Raw genomic sequence first — 22,605 nt, 5'->3', positions numbered from 1 at the left:
GTTTAATTTGGAGTTTGCTAGGCCAAGAATTGTTAACGTCAGCCTTTTTTTTTACTATAGTCACAGCTATCAGACAAAAAGGTAACATGTGCAATGATAAAACATCTAGGCACCACTGATTTGGGCTAAAAATGTTTGTTATCATATAAAGACTGTCCTAAAATGCAAATAGATGCCTAGCTTTTGAACAGTGAATACCACAAACAGTAATTAATTCCAAGAGTTTGAATGAGCAATAGTTATTGTCTATAACAGGGGTGTCAAACTGCCGGCTGGGGATGAAAGGGACATTGTTCCATTATCTATTAAGAAATGTGATACCAGACAAATAGGCCAAAGATTGAGCACAAATTCTACTAGCAAGAAGGTGAGGGATGAAGCAGGTAATGGCAGAATTTATATCCTGGCTCTTTATGAAGACCTCAGAATGTAACTACTCTTTTTCCTTCTTTCAGTACTGGCCTCCCACTTTGATTCCTACAATGGATGAATGGTTGCAAATGCTGATAGAATTAGCAGAGATGGCCATATTGTCTGCTTTGATTAAACAAAAAAAAAAAATACAATTACTTTTGTTTCTACTTGGAAACCGCTTCTGGACTTTGTGCTTGAGGTGGAAAAAAATTAAACTTTGATTTTGGGTTTTACCGATTAATAGCTTTGTTGTTATAGAAATGGCTAGCTTATATTATTGTGTAAAAGTAAAGTTGATGTTTGATGTTATTATCTTATTCTACTGCACCAAAGGGAGTCGGAAATCAAGGCCTTTTCTTCCTTTTTCCCCTTGGCCTACACTTTTCCCTTCCCTTTTTCTTCACCTATTTTCTACTACATTCTTTTGTCCTTTTGTATTATATATTATAAACTAATAAAAATAATAATTCCACACAAGTGTATACTTTACCTGTAGAAACTTTTAAGATTTCAAAAACCCACAGTCAGTGTAAGCAATTGTTGGCTGGGATGACTATTGGCATCACTTGATTGGATAGGGATGAGTTTACCTTGGTGAGTACTTCTCTTAAAATGATGTATGAATTTTACAGAATGGGCTATTAATATTAACAAATGAAGAAATTTTTTATAGATGGTTTCTTCCTCTTCATCAGGAGAATCCTCATCTCTTTAAGGGTACCATGAACATTTCATAGTTACGACAAGTCTTTGTTTTTCTTTATTTATTTTGTAGCTTTGTGACATAAAGTAACATTTTCAGTAACACTCCTTGCCAGAATTATATTTCAACATAAATGTGTTTGTTCCATCAACATACCACACAAAACATGAAAAGAAAATTTTATTTTTTTCTATTAAAAATTCCATAGATCCACCTTTCCATTTGGAAAGGAGATATTTATAATGCTATTTCCAAAACATTCTTCATTCTTCAATCTAGATAAGTAACACAGTTTACTTAATCCAAGTTTCCAATAAGAATTAGATAAATTCATGTGCATATTTAGTTTCCACCATAAAAGCTAGATAAAGAGTACTCAGTCTAAAAAGTTTAAATATGCATGAAAGCATAATGAAGTCTCATTGCTATAATCAAAGAAACTGATTTACCACTTTGGGCCTCCCTTCATTTGTTTTTCTTAGCAATGTTTGTTTCAGTGCATTGATCTTCTCATCAAGTTCAGCCAGAGTATAGTTCTGCCATTCAGAAAAAGACAAGAGCATATGGTAATATCATGAATTAGTAAAACATTTAAATTAAAAAATAATTTGAGAGCAAGCATAGAGTTAATACTCTGGAGAAAGGATGAACAACATGTTTATAATCTTCCACACCAGTTTCAAAGCTTCTTTAATTTAAAGAATATCATGGTCTGGAATCTAAGATTACTTTGGTGGCAGCAGTAATTTAAACTTAGCTTTCAAACATGATATGAATCTTGATTTTATGCAGTGGTCTTCAGCTAACATTAATTTTAAAAAGTGAGTTGCAATTCAAACTAACAATAGCACTGAAACTACCATTATATGTGTGAGAGTCACATGGGTGCCAAACCTGTCAAAACTTTGAATTCAATTCCAAAAAGGTGCATCTCAATAGAAACCTAGCACCTGCCCGAGACTTTTTAAAGCAGCCACATTTTTGTCAGTATTAAATGGCAGTTAAAGAAAGCAGCTACATAAATAATTCTGAGACAGGGGAAACAGCTTTAAAAAGTACAGACAGATTACTACATTCATGCTTCCTTATGTTTCAATCATTTTCCAAATTATTTCTGAAATATTGCATAGCTCTAATAAATACAAAGTTAATTCCTGACTTAAATACTAATGGCTACAGAGGAAAAATCTTCATGACAATTTAAAATGTCTAGTATTAAAAGAGAGAGAGAAAAAGACTTTGTCAATTAAAATTTTTCAAACTATTAATGAACTGTCAAACAAAATGCTGACCTTATAAATGGAAAGCCAATCTTAGAAAAAGAGTAGTTTGAAGAACGTTATTTCAATAAAAACTGCTTTAGTCAGATTCAGATATGTGTGTGGAATCCATGAAACTGCTAATTATCAGTGCAATACTTCAGAAATAACATGGAAAAAGTTCTTCAAGGTATATGGGATCAGCCACATAATCCCATCTGTAGCTCTTTAAAGCAGATTAACCTTTCCTGTAATGCTGCATGATGTAAAGCACCTTTTCACCTTCACTGAATCTGAAGTACTGAATCCTTCTGGTACGTTTTTCTGCACAAACAGGCAAAAATGTTGCTTTTTATGTGAGTTGGCTAGCTAGCATAAGAACTGTCCATATCAGCATTAATTGCACCTGGAAAATTGTGGCAGAACTGCTGTTTAATTAAACCAGCAATCTGAGAACCAAATTTAAAATCCCTGACAAGAAAGTTTTTAACTATGGCCACATTGCTGGGCAAAGATTAGAATTGCTAAGCCTGTCAAGCAAATTTTACTCAGACATTAATACTGCAGGAAGACAAAGTAGAATATGCATGTAACCCTTTTGGTGATAGACAGAAAGAACATTCTGAATAAGTTAAAGATACAGCCTCCATTTTATGTATTAGGAAAGCATCTCTAAATTTGTAACTGTAAGCACATATAAATGAAACAACTAGACTCACTTGATTTTGTTGAATTTTTCTTTTTTTTGTAGACAAATTCTGTAAAAAAAATCAAATATGTAATATGTCATTACCAATGGTACTATAGTTTTAATAGTAATTATCCTTTTCATCTGGAAAGGCACACATTTTTATGAATGAGAATTACTGAGAGTTAACTTTTTTGCTCGAGTAACCTCTTTAAGTTTTCTAGGGTGCATATTCATCTCCCATCAGATAAGTGCTTCTGCTATACAGGTTATCATTGTTATTCTAATCCAGGGGTGTCAAACTCAATTTTATTGAGGGCCGCATCAGCATTGTGGTTGCCCTCAAGGGGCCGGGTGGGTATGGCCTGGGTGGGCGTGGCCTACTGGGTAGGCGTGGCTAGAGTGTGTATGGCCTACTGGGTGGGCATGGCCAGCTCTATATCATTTGCATCAAGGGTGCCTATGGGGGCCTGGGCAGGATTGGGACAGATCTGAGGGTCTCTGGCAGAAGGAGGGTCTCTGGGCCAGGGCCAAGGCAGTGGGGGCCGTTCCCTCACTGTTTCCAGGGTGGCTTCACGGGCCGCATGAAACCACTTCGCGGGCCGGATCTGGCCCCCGGGCCTTGTGTTTGACATGTCTGTTCTAAACTCTTGGAAAGGTTACAGTGCATGTTGCTCAGTCTTCTCTCCCTTTCTGTCTACCCACTTCTTTAAGAAAAACAAGCACATTAAACAAAAAGATTTCTGCTTAATATGTTATTTTTTTTGTAACTGTTAACTTCCTTTAACTGACATGGAGGGTTAGTTTTTAACTAGAAAGCAGACTCAGGAACTCTGTTACATGTGTAGTACATGTGAAGCCATTTGATAAATCAGCTCTTAAGAAAAAAATCTCCACAGCTATTTAAGAGGAAAACACTCTGAACACTTTTAAAAAGCTAATCAATCTTATTGAAACAACATCCCATGAATTTCCCAGTGTGTATACAGAATTCCTGTGTCTGCTAATAGCCCAATTGACCTTGATGGAAATCACCATGCAGAGCTATCACTTCAGATGAACTGAACAAGGCTGTTTTGAAAACCGTGGATCCAGGTAGACACATCCCATTCAAGACATTTAGAACAGGGTACCTAGACCTCACATTACTTACCACAGACTGAAAATATTCAGGAGACATCCCTTCCAGTTCAAGAATTTTATCTTCAAGCTTTTTTATCCTCTGATAAATATCTTTAGGCACTGGTCCACCTACAGTGAAGCATTAAAAAAGGAAAAGCATAAAAAAATACATCATGACTAGGACACTTTTAAAAATTTAAAAATTCAGAACAGGATTAACCTTCCAACCTTTATTAACCTTTATTTTGATTATGATCTTCTTTGTGACAAGTTTATTGCTTATTGCTGTACCGTATTTGCATACCTACAGCACCTTAATATTTTGTACAAATGCTGTATTGATAGTCATTAATTTGCCAAAATGCATTGATTAAATTTTATAGATTATCTCCAAGATCCAGTGTAGATTTCTATAATGAGTATATTAATATTTTTTTCATAGTTCATTAACTGAAAACAGCTCAACAACGTTATCCATTCAGCCAAAAAAAACAACAACAACAAAGTTGAATGCACTATAACAAGGTCAGGCTGTCCCTTGGCAAAGTGGTGAAGAATATAATGGGAGGTCATAAAAGGGCAAAAAGCCAAGGGTTTACAAATCTTTTTCCATAGAGTGAATAATTACTCCAAATAACTAGCTGGAAAAAAGTCAATTTTCTCAAGATTAAAATAGGGGAGAAAAAACAAGATAATAGTTACTATATTCAAAAATTTAAAAAACACTTAGTTCAACAGCTATTAACCTATTTACCACCACCGGACCAGAAGGCAGTGTGATGAACTGGATGAAATGCTTACTATGAAAACTCTAAATAATTCCTGAAACTCATGGTGGAAAAAAGTGGATCAAAATAGAGAAGAAATGTATCATACGATAGTGTACATCAATACATTTACATCAATCCAGATTTTACAACTCTAATCCATTTCAATCCTTGTGTCAGTAAAAATTCTATGGTTACAAAAAGTAAGAGATACAACATGAAAGTACATGTTTGTTTGCTGTTGCTGAAAAAAAACAGTTTAAAATTCAGCTATAAACTCTTCTACTAACCTGTTTGTAACCTTAAATGGGCTTCAATGTTCTGTAGTCTCTCTTCTATTGCTTGATTTCCACAATCATGAGAATGAGTGTTAGCATTATGGTTGGAAACCTGGGCATCTTTATTTCTGGTCTGAGGTCCATAAGTATTTATAACTCGAGAAACTAGGATTTTTAAAAGTACAAGGTTATTATTTTTCCAAATAACAGAAGCAAGCAAGTCCATCTGTTCATAGCCTTTAAGGTGAAAGATCCATTAGATTAAATGGAACTTATTCCCAACATTATATCCTGACAGAAGCTATCAACCTTAGACAAAGCTATCTCCTGCTTAAAGTATATGTGACTATTCTTTTACAATGGCCAGGGAGAGATATTTTATCTAGACTGCCTATTTTCTTTTTTAAAAATTAAACATTCCTGCTTCTTCTATAATTCATGCTCAGAAATATTGCTATATTTCTAAAAACAAAATGAGTTTGTCAAAGTATCAGTTATACTATCCATTTTTCTATATGCCAATTATAGCCAGTATGTAGAAATATATTTTCAGTATGATAAATTCATAACTATTTAGGACTAAGGCTAATGTAAGTTTTGTTTTATCATAGTTTGCAAAATAAGCCCTCATTTAGCAAGTTGAATAGCAATATTCAACATGCTAAATGACGAGCTATCATTCATACATGACAGTGGCTAGATTCACCAAGATGCCAAACAAAAAGAAGTTTCTTGGATGAGAAGCGAAAACAAAGAAAGTCCAGTTGCCTTTTGAAAAAGCACCTTGGGGACATGAATAGCAAATACTACGGCAGATAGCTCACAAAATTAAAGGGCAGTTTTACTTGACACTGTCTAGACTGGATATGTCAAACTTGCGACGTCACGTGATGCCCGCAACATATCGGGACCGTTTTGCCATTACCAGAAATGGGGTGGGTGTGGCTTCCAGATTATGCGCCCGGCCCATGGGCCGACAGTTTGACACCCCTGGTCTAGACAATTTTTTCATGGTAGAATAATAATAAAAATATTGCTGTCTAAACTTTTCATGTCCTTTATTTAAAGCAACAAGCCACTAAATTATTTAATTAAAATTTTCTGTCTTAGAATCTCTTTAATTATTCAACACTTCCCTCCATGAACTTTTCCAGTGTTTCTTTCGGCAGAGACATATTTAATATAAAGATATAAGTCTACTGAAGCTGAAAAGTGGCTTGCTATTGGCTTATCAAATTAACGGAATCTAAGATAAACACTTAGCAACAGTGATTTGTTTTGAAATACATAAAGAAAGGAACATGAACATTTACAGAATACAGTGAAATTAGTTCAAAAATATATTTAATGAAGCTGAAGAGATTTCTCTTGCCTTTATTAACTCTTTGAGAAGTGGTCCAAGAAAGATATAATAATACTTACCCTTCACATGACTTTTGAAACCTGGATAAGGTGTAAACACTGCATCAGTTCTAGCACAGCTGTTTTCTAAAGATGTTTTGAACAAAAAAACCCCCATTATTTCAACCACTTAGGGAGCTCAGAATTCATTCCAAATGTTCAACAAAGTAGAAATATTGATTGAATTTAGAGGGCATGCTAAGCTACATTTATAAGACACTAAATTTGCTAAAATTATAATTATATAAATCATTATGGCTTGATACGTTGTCTGATCAAACCATAACTTACCTTAACATAAACTACATTCTTAGTCTGCCAGATACAGAAGATAACAATTAAGAATAATTCTGGCATGTCTACAGTTATGTTTTAACTAGGATTTCTAATCTGAAAAACTTTTTTTACTACTTTTCATTTATATACTGGACTGAAATAATTTTGCAGAGCCTTCTAATGTACCTTTGACCAAAGAAAATCACACTGAAGTCTGTAAGGTTTAGCCCAAACAATCTTAAAAATATACTAATTTCAGTTAAGATATAAGAACACAGTTAAAACCTTTCCCTCCCCTTTTACAAGAAATAAAAATACCAAAAGATTTTAACTATACATTTAATTTTTTTATATATTTACAAAAAACTATACATATTTGTAAGGTGCAATATTACCAAATACACATTAGAACATACAATAAAATATGCATTATTAAATCATCAATTCAGTTGAAATAAATAGATTTTATATACATAGATGGAGATAAAAAATCTGATAGTTTTCATAACTGAAAATCACTATCATAATAATGTGGATCAAAATTTTATTTTGAGGCAAGTTATTTTTTTAAGCGAAGAAATAAAGGCTTTAGCAATAAACATGCTCATTTCTATTAAGTTATATATTACCTAAAGTACTATAATTATTTCAAGAGATTTTTTTCACTTGGACACAAATATATGTATTTTCTGAAATGAAAATCACTTATAAGAACACACATATATATTCCCTTGAATGCTCATTGAGAAGTCTTGATTTGTTTCTAACATAATACATGAGTCACTATTTGTTTGTCATTTTATTTATAACTAGTAAATTGTGTATACAATCTGATAACTGGATTTTATTCAACCCATTTTAATAGTTATAATGTAGATATCAATTTTTTATCTTTTATTTATGAACCCAATTTTTAACACTGAGCAAATAAGACTCTTAATCTGGAAAGGTGACAGATTAGTAATAAAAATCTGAGCTCACTGGTACAACATGAAGGAAATGTAATTCTAAAACAGACCTTTATGTAATGACAACCCATCATATCCATGTTTGAAAATTGTATCAATGTTTGGTTAAGAAATACATTAAGAAAACCACAACTACCATTCTTGCTAGAAATTTGGTCTTAATAAATGGTAGTTATTTAAAAAAAAATAGCAAATTCCACATTTAAGCAAAAGTAATTTGGAGTAATTTGAAATGCTATTGAGAAATAGGCTGAAGGGAATTAGGTTTCTCTTAGTTTTAACTAACTTTTCTATTTTGAACAAAATTTCAGTTTGGAAATATTTTACTCCTATTCACTGCATTAATAAATACATTTCTTGAAATGAGAATAAATTGGGTTATTTTTTTGTTTTATTCCATAGTTCATTTTTAAATTCAGTGGGATGTACTCCCACATAAATTGCAGTCCAAATCCTATATAAAAATACGTACCAGCTGCATTGTATTCTAGGAAACTGACTATAGGACTATATATACTTGGAAAGAAATAACTTTTGGGTCAATGGAGTTTTATTATAAACGGCACAATTCTGTTATAATGATAAACATCTGAGAAATAAAAACGTCTAATTTTTGTTTAATCAATATTTTTCTCACTGTTAATAGGGAATCTAGCTCCCTTTTTAAGAGGACTCTTTTTTTTGGGGGGGGGAGAAGAGAGAATGGTGATGTGATAAGAAAATGAACAGTTGGCTGCATAGCTACCTTGATTACAGTCCATAACATTGCAAAATTCTCTGACATTGTTTTCATTGATCTCAGCTTGTTTCCTTTCAATGAAGGCCGATATTCGTCTTTCAATCTGCAGGTAAGAAACAACTAGTATTTAGTGTTCATTATTGCTACTCAGATTGAAAGAAGGATTTTGACTTGATAGGAAGAAATGGTCCTGCTTTCACTTACTTCAGCTTTCCCAGCTTTTATCTGAACTACTTCTGGGTCAAAACCAAAAGGAGCTTCTTTCACATTTGCAGAGCCACTGGCTGTATGCTTCATTTCCTTCTGTATGTCTTTATCTATTACATCTGAATTACTTCCAAAATTTCCATGTTCTGTCTTACTAAAATTATAAATGGGTGTAGTATTTTCTTCTTTAATCAAAGGCTGAAGTTTTTCCATAAAAAGCTAGGGAATAGGAGAGAAAAAGAATTGATTTAAAGCAACAGAACATGTTTTTTTTAAAAAAAAAAGCCTGGGATTTCTAAAATCCTTAAAATAATTTCAGAGACCATATGTTCTCATTATTGTGTACATAATCTAATCAAATAGGAATTAAAATACAGCATCTCAAAGTGTCACTGCCCTTCTGATCACTGCCTTTTACTAATCTGTGTATTTAAAAAAAACCCAAAAAACCTCTAGAGATCCCAGACTATCACAGCAAATCTGTCTGTTACTCATCTATTTTGTGTCAAATCAAAGCAGCAGCTTTTGGCACCAATACCACTTAATTTACATGTCATTCAAATGCTTACTCAGAACATTAAGGCTTAAGTATTTTTCCTCCTTAATATGAGAGCCAAGACTCTCATTCTGTTAAAGGTTTTGCTTTAGCATTACATCACTGGCAGCATCTCCACTTGAAAGGGCAGCCACCCAAAACACATAAGTGAAAGTAAATATCCTATTCCAGACTCATGCCTATCCCAGTGCAGCCAATATTTGAAAAAAAACAAATGCTATATTACTACCTATCTCTTTTAAAATTTAAACACCATATTTGCTTTTTAATAAATGTTTACCATTGTCATAAAATTTAGGGGAAAAATGAAAGTTTAGCCATTCTTTAATACCTGTGTTTTAAAAAGACTGAATAATGACACAATCCTGAAAGAGTACTTTCAAGCAATACAAAGAAGAGCTGTGCAACAGTAACTATTTCAATATGTCTCCTGCTCCCACTGTCAGGAAATTCCGAAAACAGGATTTTATGCTAGGGCTATCTACAGAAATTTTAGTAAGCATTATTATTTATTTTGAAAATAAGAAAACTGATGATTCTACAGAAGTAAAAAAAATACATCTTTAAAGGCAACACAAGAACTAGCTTTTGCTCAATCTTATTTACTTTTAATGTATACATTTAGAGTGATGAAATATTCAGCTGAAAACTTCCACTATTACAGTGCCACACGGACTGAAATGGTGCCAATAATATGGTAATTTTTCCCAATGGAGTTTTCACAGGAGATGCTGCTGACACATTACATTCCAATTTGACAGGAAAGCAACTTAACTTTAATAAAGCAAACTTAACTTTAATAAAGATTAAAAAGCATCAAATGAGAATGATGTAACAGTGAAACTACTTACTTGATAAGATGAAACATTAGGCACAGAAAAAAGTTACTTTAAAAAGATCTGTGCTGGCACTAAGGTTAATTGCTGAGACGCACATACACCAGGATGCATCATGCTGGGATAATGCCACTTCTTGATCCACTGAAAGCACTCCACAAACGGCAGAACTCACCCAACGCATGGAATCATTATCCTAGCATGACATACACCTGCCGTGTTATTGCTTAATTATAACCACCCCAGATACAAATGTACTGCATTTACAGTGGAAGTGCAGAAATCAACAGGAATGCATTTTCCCAATCTACTTAACCGGAACAGCTTGCAACAGTATTTCCCTACAATACTTCCTATAAGCCTGTTATCTTAAAACAGTTAGGACCTTTAGGAAGTGAAGAATTTCTGGTATTTCACATAATGAGCTGCAACTATTGCAAATACATCAGTTTTAAAAGTAGTGTAGAGGATTTAAGGTTTAAATTGTGCAATTGGGTTTTAGAAAAGTGCCCAATAAGAAACATTTACCTGTAAAGAGGAAATATGCTGCTGAAGAGCAGTAAAGATCAATTTAGGCTGGGGTAGTGACACGCCTTGAAGTTTCTCCCAGTTTATGTTAATTTTCACCACATCTTCTTCTAGGTTAAACTTTAAAATCCAAACACATAACATCTTCAAAAAGTTACTATGTAAAACATTAGCAATTATACTAGAAGGTAAGATCTGAATAAAATGTGACCTAAGAACTGCCATGCAGATTAGATCAATGGCTCACCCAGTCTGGGAGCTTGCTTTCCATACAAGCAATCAGAAAAGCCAATAACAGATTTTAAAGGTAATAATTACTGTTGTAGAAATTCTTTGAAATAAAATATTCAGAATCCACCTGAGTATATACAAAGCCCTTCTTTTCAAACTATTAAAGCTACTTCATTTTTTAACAGGTAGACTTGCAGGACTGCTTTGGAAGCTTCTGGCTGTCTCCACAAGTTTATTTCAAATGTAAAAATGTGTAAATATATCAATTTTTTAAAAAGCGTGTTTGAAATGTATTGTCTTAGAGAAAACAGCTTGCAAAATAAATAAGGGAAGGTGAAAAAATACAAGTTATCAGGAAAAAAACCTTTTGAAGTTTCCTTAAAAATTACAAACTGATAAAAACTGAATTGAATTAAAGAGAAAAAAATGAGAAACTGAAACAGAATATCTGCCCATCGGTCATAATTTCCATAAATCATAATCAGAAAAGCCGGACTTTCAGGTTCATTTTGCAGCTGTACTGATTTGAAATGTTTTTTTTTCTTCTAACAAACTACGTTGCTGACTTTAGTTACTAATTATTACCATTTTGGTTTTATAAGCTATTTTCTGTTCTTGATTAGAACTGCTCTTAGGACCCATGGTTATATAAAAGAGGGTCAATCTGTGAAATAGGTACACAACTGAGTGGATGAAATATTCCACCTTATGTTTTTCATTGTGTATATTATTAGATTTTTATCCACCTTTTATATATTTTGGTCAATTCAAGATGGCAAGCATACTTAAAGCAGCAGGGAGTGAACAGACCAGATGATCATACCCTCTGCCCCTGATCACACCCCCTGCTGCTCTTAATATTCATACCTCTTATTTTCCCCACGACAACTCTATGATGTGGGTCAGACTGAAAAGAATGTGACTGGACCAAGTCACCCATCTGACTGTCATGCCTAAGGAAGGCCCAGAACTCACAGTCCCCTGGTTTTTAGGACAGCACCCTAACCACTATACCGAAGTGGCAGTATATCTAGATCAAGTGAAATATTATTTAACTTTTATGGTTACATAATATCCCTACTGTTGTAAACATTGTATTTTTATTGCAATCTGTTGCATGTAATTGCAGATTAATATATTTTATTTCGTTCAAGCCCATGTTTATTTATGGATAAAACCTGAGCTTTATTATCTATCTTCCTAGTATTTTTTTAAAACTCTGTAGTTCTCACTCAAAACATAATTCAGTAGGGTGAATGGGGGTGGGGAGATTCATTTCAGCTTTGCCAGGTTTGGTGTTAGGAATATCTTAATGGAGAGCAATTAACTTTGTTTTGATTATTGAAAATAAATTATCCTTTTTCTTTTCCAGAAATCCTGGCTCACCGAGTTCTGTGGCTGTCAAATTTCAGCTTGTTGGTAATTTGAGGTATTCATAATGATTAGAAATTATATTTATAATCACAAGCTTCAAGAGACATAAATATATGCTTTGCTCTTAGGCAGGCAGCTTTCATTACTAATGTACTAACATTTTAGGTATCTAGGTGGTTTGGAAATATTCTAATAATTCAGCTATTCTTAGTGGAATCCTATAAGCCCTTTATAGCATGACACCAAGCTACTTGTGCCTTCCGGCGTTAGGCTTGACCTCATCAATTTGCCAGAAACAGCAACTAATAAAGAGGGGGTGGGAACATTGCTTTTCTGCAGCAAAGCCATCCTCTGAAATGTTGAAAGTTTGGCCCTTTAGCTGTTTTTGAGTTGAGGATGGAGCTCTTCTAGAGAGTGTTTGGGGCTTGAAACCTGTCTATTCTAGATTATTTTCTAGCAGTTTGCTGTTTTGAGACTCAGGTTTTTCTGGTTTGTGTCTTAGGCTTTTGGATGTTACTGGATTAGAGATGTTTTAATGTTTGCATTCTTGTAAAACGGCTGAGAATTCTATGGGAATGAGACACAAACGGAATAAAACAATATATTTAAACTGATTTCTGTGTGAGTAGAGATTAGGGTGTCTGAAAATATGTAATATGTTTTCAACTCTTCTGTCTATATTCCATCTAAAATTGCTTCAAATGATCCCCAACATATTAATAAATATTAATAAATCCAATAAAATAAATATTTGGAGAAATTGTGGTATAGAGGTTACTTCCACAGAAATTGAAGTCCAGATTCAATCATGGAAACTGAAAGGCAATTTGAGGCCACCTACATCCCTCAACCCAATCTACTTCACAGGGTTAGTACTGTAGAGAAGAATTGAAGAAAGTGCTGTGTATGTTACATTAAGTTTCTCAAGTAGGCATATCCAACCTTTTGGCTTGCCCAGGCCACATTGAGTGAAGAGGAATTGTCTTGGCACATAAAATATATTATAGTAACTATCACTAAAAATCACAAAATATTAAAAGTTTATGATCTTGTGGGCTGCATTATTAGCTGTCCTAGGGCTGCTTGCGGCCCATAGGACATGCCTGTTCTAAAGGAACAACAGATTATAAATCTAATGAGCAATTTAAAAATATAATATTTTTTTTAGTGTTTATTCTGCTGGCAGACTGATAGATAAAGCAAAATGTCAACATTTAAACATGATAGTTAAGATAGATTTGCAAATATGTCTGTCTTTCTCAACAGGATTTGGACAGTTCCCATTTCTCTGGTGTTTAAATAAGTATGGGGCATCTGGGAGACAATAACACATTCTAGCTTAACTTAATCATCATATTATTATTTCTGGTTGCTACCAATGCCTTTTCTCTATTCATGTCATTGGCAACTGTGACACAGCATGAGACATTCTTATTAAGCAAGAATATTTTGGGTACTCCTGAGTCCAGGGGATATTTTTTTCTTGTGTAGTTTATAAAACATACATTTAAATTTAATCATAATTGTAGGAAAAGTTACTATGGGAAGCAAAGTTGTTGGATATTATAAATACATATGGTCTCAGCCCTATATTTCAGTATAATTAGTTCTGTATTTCATGCTCCAATGATTTTGGTCATGGTCTTCCAATTCACTTAGTTGTAAAATTAATATGTTACACAGAGTGCAAGAGAACAGTTTTTTATTAGAAAACCCCCCAAAATATTTCTATTTGTTTCAAACATTATGCAAGTTTTTTGGCTACAATTCTGTATGAAGAAATTCAAATTTAGTTCAATGTAGAGTATGTACTCAGAGCACTGTGGTACCCAGTTGTAAAAATTGCTTTCAACCATTACAAATGAAATAGATTTTTAATAACCTTAGCAGATCATGGAAGTATAATGGTCTCTGAAATATAGCCAAGGCCAGAAAATAAATCATTGAGCTTTTGTGTTACAGATCTAAATCCACTTATCTAAAGGAGAAAATGTCACTTTAAGCAGGCAGTCAACTAATTTCCACCCTCAAGATGGATTTTGGCAAAGACATATTACAAGTCTTGAAATTATAGCTCACAGTTCTCTTGCTTCTTTCTCATTATAACAAATATTTCTAGCGTTCTTATATATTCTTATGCCCTCTCTCCTCATCATTTTTAACTTTTCAGTATACGTTTTAAAGTATACTTTACTTCAGTATACTTTTACAATCAAAATAGCATACTACATCATTTACTAGCAATGTAACTAGAAGTATGCAATCTGAATAAGTAGGTTCTTATTTTTAACTGAAATAGGCAAAAAACCCTAAAGGATGCAAAAAAGATGATTTTGACAATGGGACTGCATTTGTTATATTTCACCTAATTCAAGAGTCCATGTTCTTTGAGAACACAATGTTTATAACCAGATTTCCCTCCCCCCAAGTCTAGGCTGTAAGTATTTCAAACTTACAGATGTGCATAAGTACTCAGTTATTTAAAACCATATGTAAACATATTGAAAAGGTTTTGAAATCCACATGTCTTTCCCCCCTCCCCCTTTAGATAAAGTGACAGCATTCATTTTGAATCAGAACCATTTGTTATTCATGGCTGACAGACTATTAGGTATTAGCTACATAATCAGAAAGCAAGGAAATTGTTTTAAAATAGAAGAAATGAAAAGAAGATAAAGCAGACAATCCTCTCTCTCTCTCTCTCTCTCTCTCTCTCTCTCTCTCTCTCTCTCTCTCTCTCTCTCTCTGTGTGTGTGTGTGTGTGTGTGTGTGTGTGTTAGTTATGTAAAGCCTCATACATGGGGACATGACATACTGTAATAGCTGTTTCTCTCTGCTGTGGAAGGTAGACTATATTTACCATTCCGAAAGCCTCCATTCTCCACTGGTAACTCTGTTACAGTGAAAGAGAACAAGGTACCAGACATAATATCAAAGAAAGATGTCATTTCAAAACTAAATCAAACATGAAAGAACACCCTACAAAATACTCCAAATCTTGAATGCCTAGCAATTACGTCTCAAAAGGAACTCCCTGCGTCTCAATGATTTCCCCCAAAGAAAACGACGGGGTTTCCTTCCTTGTAGCCTATTCAGAACGGTTGCAATAAGCTGGCGATGCACACCAACTACAGCGGCGGCTCTACTCTAAAAGCATCTCAAGGCGTGAAGGAGAAAACGTGGGAAGAGCGCCCTCGCTCCCCAGGGCACGGTTCCTCTTCAAAGCCAAGCCAGTCTGAGCTCCGCTAGTTTATCCTTTGGCTCGCTCAAACAGTCCATCGCCTCGGATTATTCCTACAGCATCTCGGGAGGGGCAACCTTTCCAATCTCCTCCCTTCAAGCAAGGCCCGCGTCAACCCCGCTATCCCGGAGTCTTCCACCTCGGGCATTTGGAGAGCCGAAGCGGTGGCGATGGGGAAGACCCGCTCTCTAGACATCCGTCCCTTGGCCAAGTGGAGGTACGGCTTCGTTCCCCGTCCTTACTTACCTGCCCAATCAACCGAGGCAGCGACCGCAGAGAACCTCTCAAGACCTCCCCGAGCGGCTCATCGAAGGAGTCCGTCGGCGGAGCGGGATCCTGGGGCGGATTGAAGCCTACCTCTCCTTCCGTGGAGGCCATGACAGCCGATGAAAACAAACGCTATTGGCCGCGTAGGGGATTGTGCGTCCCTCCCTCTGCTCCTGCCTCGTGTCGCACAGAGATGACGGCAGAGTCTTCCCCTTCCCTCTCTCTCCCCCCCCCACCCCCGCTCCCAGTTTAGGAGTCCTAAATCAGCCCAAGAACGGGACGCGGCCATAAACTGAGGAGCCCGGCTGTGACGCTTCTGCGGTGCTGCCTCCTTTTTCCAGGTGTTGCTCTCATTCTCGTGTTTCCTTCTCGCAGAAGCGGGCACGGAGCCTTCTGTGATGTTGCGAGCTGCGTGCGTAGGAAAACACGTGTTGAACAGAGATCTGGAGCTTACATTCAAAGAATGCAAATCATATCCTGCAGTTCTGGAAAGGGCATTTTGAACCGTAAGGTCAAATAAGGGTATACGCTAGTACAGTATACGGTACTTGGTTGTTATTCGGCGTCACTCCTGCGCATGGCACTTGGTCGTCCTCCTGCTTTGTCCCTAGGAATTAACATCCCAGCTCGCTATAGAAAAGGCCACGGAGGAAGGCGATGGAAGGAAAATAGGGTTTCAATGCCGATGGAGGGCATGCGAGCCTTGAAAAGTTACGAATGAGTTGACGATTCCCAGAGCTGTCCTGAGAGGGGGGTTGAAATCAAAAGCGATGGTGTGGCTAGTTTAGCTGTTCCTATATTGGGCGGGGGAGGGGGCACCCCAAAAGCAAACACTGAAGAAAGTTTAATATTGGGACCACCTACGGAAAATATATTTTTAAAAAATAAAGATTCGTGTTCAGACTTCCTGTCCAGAAAGAATCTTGTATAAATCAATTTTATTAGATCACTGGTGCATTGTGTATTGCACACACAAAGATAAAACCTGCAGAAGTAGTCATAAACCATATATGAAACACCTTGATTTAATGCCTGCTGCTGGTAATGGAAACAGCCCACCAAAGTTGTTCAGCATGAAACTACTGTGGACGTATTCCAAGGGCCTGAGGCTGATGTACTCTTGCAGGCAGGTCCTTCTTATCAGAGATAAGGATCACCTTTTCTTAATATTCTGTGTTGTAATAAGTATTTTAAATACATGAATAAAATTATTTTTAAAATCTGGGACTGTCTTTTTTGGCATATTTTCATTCTTAAATTAACAATTAAAAACCATCTTTGGTAACCTGGTGTTCTAGTCTTAGTACACTGCATAACTATACATTCTGCTGGATGAAGTGATGCTGTGAACAGTATTTTGGCTTAAAAAGCCTTCATGGTTTGCATTAATAATTTCAGCATGTTTAGGGTAAAAAATGGCTTGTGCCTGTCGTGGTTTCTTTTAAACCATACCTAATTTGATGGGCATAAGACACAGAAGAGCTAACAATATAAGTGTCTCTACAACAAAACACACATATTCAAGTACTTGAGTTTGAGCCAATTCCATCTATACAGGTATCATATCTTGTTTTGGATATTCCACCATTTTATAGATATCCCATTGCTATCACCACTTCATTATGTGTTTGGTTTTTTTAAACTATCCAATTTGGTGGGCTCAAGACATAAAACAGCTACCAACAACTCAGGGCCCTAGATAACATACATATACATAATATTACTCACCACTACTCTTCTTCACTCTTACCTGCTCTACTACTATTATTGCTACTCACACATGCCTTCCCTCTTCTTTCTCCCACCACACAGAAAAGCTTTTATGGTCAACTTTGTTTTGTGGACAATAGGGAGAGAACTTAAAGAGAGGGGAAGAAAGCAGCAGAGATGCAGGCAATTTTCTGGGCAGCCTGCTCTCATAATGCCATGCTTGCAGAACCTATTGGTACTGCCTTTATCCTTTAAAAAAATGATGCACGTGACGCAGGAACTACCAAGGTTGGAAACCTCACTTTTTCTCTCTTAAGTAATGTGTGAAAGCCTCAACTGATCAAAACCACCATGAGTGGCAGACTTAGTAGAATGTATTTGGGTCTATCTAGGCACAGCTATGGCATATGAGGGGATGGTGAATTCAATTACAAGAGCCTTGGTGGAGCAGTGGGCTAATGCCTCCTTAAGTAACACCAGCTGCCTGCAATTAGTGCAGGTTTGCATCCCGCCAGGCTCAAGGTTGACTCAGCCTTCCATCCTTCCAAGGTAGATAAAATGAGGACCCAGATTGTTGGGGGCAATAAGCTGACTTTGTAATAATGCCGCTTGGGCATATATATAGAATGAAGGCTATTGCTAAGCACATTGATTTGTGCTTTAAATTGTAAGCCGCCCTGAGACTTCGGAGAAGGGCGGGATATAAATGGGATTAAAATAAATAAATAAAAAATAAATGTAAGAAAAGTAAATGGTACAAAATATGAATTAAATAATGTATCTTGTGTGTCTGTGAAACCAAAAGAAAGGGAAGATGCTTGTTTGAGTGGAACTAATGCATACAGAGGAGTAAAGCTTGTAAGCCGCCCTGAGTCTTCGGAGAAGGGCGGGATATAAATGGAATTAAAATAAAATAAAATAAATAAAATAAAGACTTAATTATAAATTATAAATGAAAGGCTAAAAACATAGATCAGAAAATTATGAATTGTTAAAATGTAAGCTATGGATACATATGAAAGATTTGTGATAGCTTCGATTGCACTCTGCTGAATAGTATAGGGGAAGAACCAGATAAGAGTTTTGGAGAAAAGTTGTAATGTTTTGAATAATATGATTCAATGGGGAGAAATATTCTGCTAGGTGATAAAAATGAATGCATAGGAACAAGATGAGTTTCCTTAAAAAACTAGGAGAATTTGGAGAATTCGGTTTGGAGAATCAACAATGAAGGAGAGTGGTGACTGGTAAGAGATTGCTTAGAAGAAAGGATTGTTTTGAATACATAGCTCTTTTTTATGTATACATGACAAAAGAATGAATAGAAATCTAAAAATAGTGTTTATTGTCTGATGATGGAAGACTTGAGAAGTAGTGAAGGCTACAGAGTTGATGAATACTCTGAACATGATAAAACCACTTTTTGGTAGCTTCAGGAAAGAATCTTGGGAGAAAAGGATATAGAAGAAAGAATGAAAAGAAACAAAGTAATTGCATTAAGAGAAATTTTATCTATATGAAAACTTAGATATATTTGTCAAAACAGTGGGAGTGCAAAAGGACATAAAGAGGATGTGGAAATTGCTTGGCAATTACTTTTTTCTACTCAATGACAGAAATATGTGGAATTTTGGTAACAGGAAGTATAAAAAAACTATACAGTACAATACTTGGAAGAGCAATCTGAAAGAAGTTATGAGGGAGGGAAAAATGCATATATGAAAATGATTGCTAAAAGAAATGAAAAGGACAGAAACATACATATCCTATAGAGAGAGAGAAAAGAACAGCTGCAAAAATTTAGTTAGATTCAGCAAGAATTCAGATTAAACTTAGAAAATGCGGACAATTTTGTTGGATTTTTAAAAAAAAAACACTTTATGGAACGGGGATGAAGAAGGCTAAATAAGCTTCTATCAAAGTGAATATAATTTATAATAAATATGATTAAATTATTGGGATAAAAACGAACCAAGGAGCATTTGAAAGATTTATAGGGCTGAAGAGTAGAACTTAAATCAATGCTATAAATGGGAAAATGTTAAAAAACAGTAAGACTGTAGGTGTAGATGGTGTTAAGTGTAGACATGTTAATGTACAGTTGTTTGTTTATCAAATGACTATGTGACTTGGTAATGTGTACGTAATCACTTCATTATTTTTTTCCTATACAAAGATGTGAGAGATTGTGGGGAGGTAATAGAAGAGCAGAACGTAAGCAGTCAAGAGATAGAAGGCAAGTCTGTTGACAACTTCTTTTACATATAGCAACTGTCAGCCAGGTGGTGAGGAAGCTGGGAAGAAACATTTTAAATAGTTCAGAGACTCTGCATTAATAACGTTTCTCTAAATGAGAGATGGAAATTCTTATTATAGTCTCACTATTCTGTATTTACCCCAAAATTGACTTTAAAGATATTTACTGAAATCTGCATATTTCTTTCTTTCTAGATCTTGGCTACCTCTGTGGGATATGATAAAGATTAACAAGAATTAATGCAAAAGTTATAGGATGATTGGTTTATATTTTGCATCATTCTGATCAAAATAATGCAAGAACAGAGAGAGAAAAAGAGTATTGATGTTTTTGAACTTTGGTTCAAAAGAGTGCCATGGAAAACCAAGAAAACAAAACAAACAAATAAAAAGAAAACATATCAATTCAAAGCTCTCACTCTAAGTACAAATGACCAGACTTAAACTATTATATTTTGAATACAGTATGCAAAGACTCTGTTCTCTTGAGAAATCCATAACACTGGGAAAGGTAGAAAACCAAAGGAGAAGAGGATGACCAACAGCAAGGTGGATGGACTTGATTATAGTTGTGATAGGTGCACTATTAAGAGACCTGAAAGGCCAGATTGGGGAAAGATCATCTTGGAGAAGGTATATGTACTGTAGTCATTGAAAACTGATATTAACTGGACAGCGCATACAACTTACAATTGATCAAAATTGACAGTTTGAAATTACAATGGCACTAGAAAAAATGACTTACAATTAATCCTTGTATTTATGATCATCACAACATCCCCACAATCACATTAAAATTTGAGTGCTTGGCAACTGGCGTGTATTGACAATAGTTGCAGCATCTAGTGGTCATGTGATTGCTATTTGCAACCTTCCCAGATGGCTTTTGACAAGAAAAGTCAATGAGGGAAGCCAGATTTGCTTAATGATTCATGATTCACTTAACAACTGCAGTGATTCGATTAACAGTTGTGGCAAAAAAGTTGAAAAATTGGGTGCAAGTCACTTAACAGCTACCTTGTTTAGCAATTAAAACTCTGGTCCCAATTGTGGCTATAAATTGATGGCCACCTGTAATCAATCAATTGAAGGAAAAGTGAGCTGGTATAAAGAAAGTGCAAGACTGAGAAAGTTGTGGTTGGACAGAATTGACTAGCTAGTCAAAAACGGTAATTATCCAGTATGATGCTGAATGCAGCCTGTATGATTTGTCCACAATCCAGTATGTCCTGCAAAACTAGGAAAATTGGTTGAGTAAAAGTACTCGTGAGTAAGCCTGTCGTGCAAATTCAGCCACTGAATTATCTTCAGATATCATATTATCACTTCACATTTAAGAAGTGTGTGAATTAACCCGTCAATAGGAACGGAGAGTTGTAAGAAGAATAAGTTGAAGTTATGGAGGAGTTGTGAATGCTATCCTCCTTTTATAGCTTCACTGTTCAATCTGAAGTTTCTTTTATATCCTTTTGAGTTTTATGCATGCAGGCAAAAAGATGGACATCTGACAGGCTATTATAGACTGCTCCTTTCCCAGGTATTGCCCGCTTGTTTCCTTTATCGGTGAATAGGAAATGGCTTAAAGGCACCTGTGTTATGAAGGTCCCGGGGGCAGCTGCCTGGCTACTGAATGCCTGATTATGTGTTAACATGCTTTGTCAGATATTGGCAGAATCTGTTCTCTTCTTTTGCCTTTTCAGCGAGGGTGCCATTGATGGACTGACGACCCATTTATAGAAATGTTGTCCATCAAACTGTGAGGAAGGACAATGGTGTTTTTCTGTGACCAGTGACTGTGGGAAACTTTTCTTTGGCTATTCAGGCAATTTTTGTAGCTTGTTCTGAAGAGGAGAGACTGATGAGTGCAAAAAGTACAATTAAGCCAAACCAGACTTCAATGGAAGGCTGTAGTGTAGTCTGCTGTTCTCATTTTTTTATTTATGTGTGTGTGTGTGTGTGTTGTGGGGAGGGGAGAAATCTATGGGTTTTCACTTTGCTGTGTGGCATTCAGCAGGGGGCTATTACAATGCTATTTTTTTTTCCTGGACCACCTCATTCTAAGTAAAAATTAAATGTAATGAGAGCCACTTGGAGTTCTGAATATTTTAAAGCATAATTCCCACAGAAGGGATTCGACCTAAACTGCAGTGAGCATCAGTTGGCTAATTATAGCTGCATTTATATTACAGCAGGTGTCAGATGTAGTCATCTCAATAAAGTCTACATAATCCTCAAGGAAGAAAAAAAATGACAAAAGCTTTTCTTCAAATGTGGATACTAATTTCTGCTAGGTGTCATATGAGCACTGATACTTCCCCTTAGCAATAACAAGGACTTTGCAGCACTCAGAAATGCATTTTGCTGGGGGATGAATTGATGCTACAAAGCACTTGCTAGTCAGACTTGGCAGATGTCAGTAGTTAATACCAGCATTGCAGAGGTTACAATATAATGCAGAGAGTCTTATATAAATACTTTTAGATGATGGACAGGTTTAGAGAAATCCAAGTGCTGTTTCAGCTCATTAAAAAAAATATCTAAAGAAACTGGAGGAGAAGATCTTCATTTGCTTCATATTTTTCCTCTATTTGCTGACGACCTTCCACACTGGTGGGGCAAATGTTGAGGACCACTGTGAGAGACTTGGCAAATACTTGTTATACAACTTATGACACCTCTTCTGATTTCTATATTCGCTGTAGCTTGGCAGAAGCAAGCACAGCAGCTGGCTGTGGCTCACAACTGCAGCTGTCTTGGGGCAGCCTCTCTAAAGAACATCTTGGC

General features: G+C 35.6%; 1 protein-coding gene across 4 annotated transcripts; it reads right to left on the bottom strand.

Annotated features, from left to right (window-relative positions):
• Nucleotides 1-1,058: 1,058 nt before the first annotated feature.
• MBIP (MAP3K12 binding inhibitory protein 1) lies at nt 1,059-16,017 on the bottom strand. Of its 4 annotated transcripts, none has more exons than XM_083361072.1 (10): nt 15,835-16,017; nt 10,743-10,862; nt 8,820-9,041; nt 8,622-8,718; nt 6,654-6,719; nt 5,244-5,396; nt 4,218-4,315; nt 3,096-3,134; nt 1,567-1,653; nt 1,059-1,189 (listed from the first exon to the last, which is right to left on the bottom strand). In XM_083361072.1, the coding sequence occupies exons 1-10, from the start codon at nt 15,964-15,966 to the stop codon at nt 1,175-1,177; spliced, it is 1,029 nt and encodes a 342-aa protein (XP_083217198.1). In that variant the 5' UTR covers nt 15,967-16,017; the 3' UTR covers nt 1,059-1,174. The 4 variants fall into 4 exon arrangements, with proteins under 4 accessions (XP_083217198.1, XP_083217196.1, XP_083217197.1 ...); XM_083361070.1 differs by lacking the exon at nt 1,059-1,189 and adding an exon at nt 15,208-15,240 and having other exon boundaries at nt 1,285-1,653; nt 15,835-15,981; XM_083361071.1 differs by lacking the exon at nt 1,059-1,189 and having other exon boundaries at nt 1,285-1,653.
• Between the last annotated feature and the right edge of the window lie 6,588 nt (nt 16,018-22,605).

This window comes from Vipera ursinii (assembly GCF_947247035.1).
Source record: "Vipera ursinii genome assembly, chromosome: 1".
NCBI classification, from domain to species: Eukaryota; Metazoa; Chordata; class Lepidosauria; order Squamata; family Viperidae; genus Vipera; species Vipera ursinii.
The sequence above is the reverse complement of the archived record's forward strand: the minus strand, read 5'-3'. Positions and strand labels throughout refer to the sequence as shown.

Coding starts and splice junctions, on each gene's coding strand:
- MBIP (XM_083361070.1), bottom strand. CDS start 15,966: ATGGCCTCCACGGAAGGAGAGGTAGGCTTCAATCCGCCCCAGGATCCC. Junction 6,720..8,621: donor TGTTATGGACTGTAATCAAG/GTAGCTATGCAG, acceptor AAACATCTTTAG/AAAACAGCTGTGCTAGAACT. Junction 1,654..3,095: donor GAAAAATTCAACAAAATCAA/GTGAGTCTAGTT, acceptor TCTGAATGGCAG/AACTATACTCTGGCTGAACT.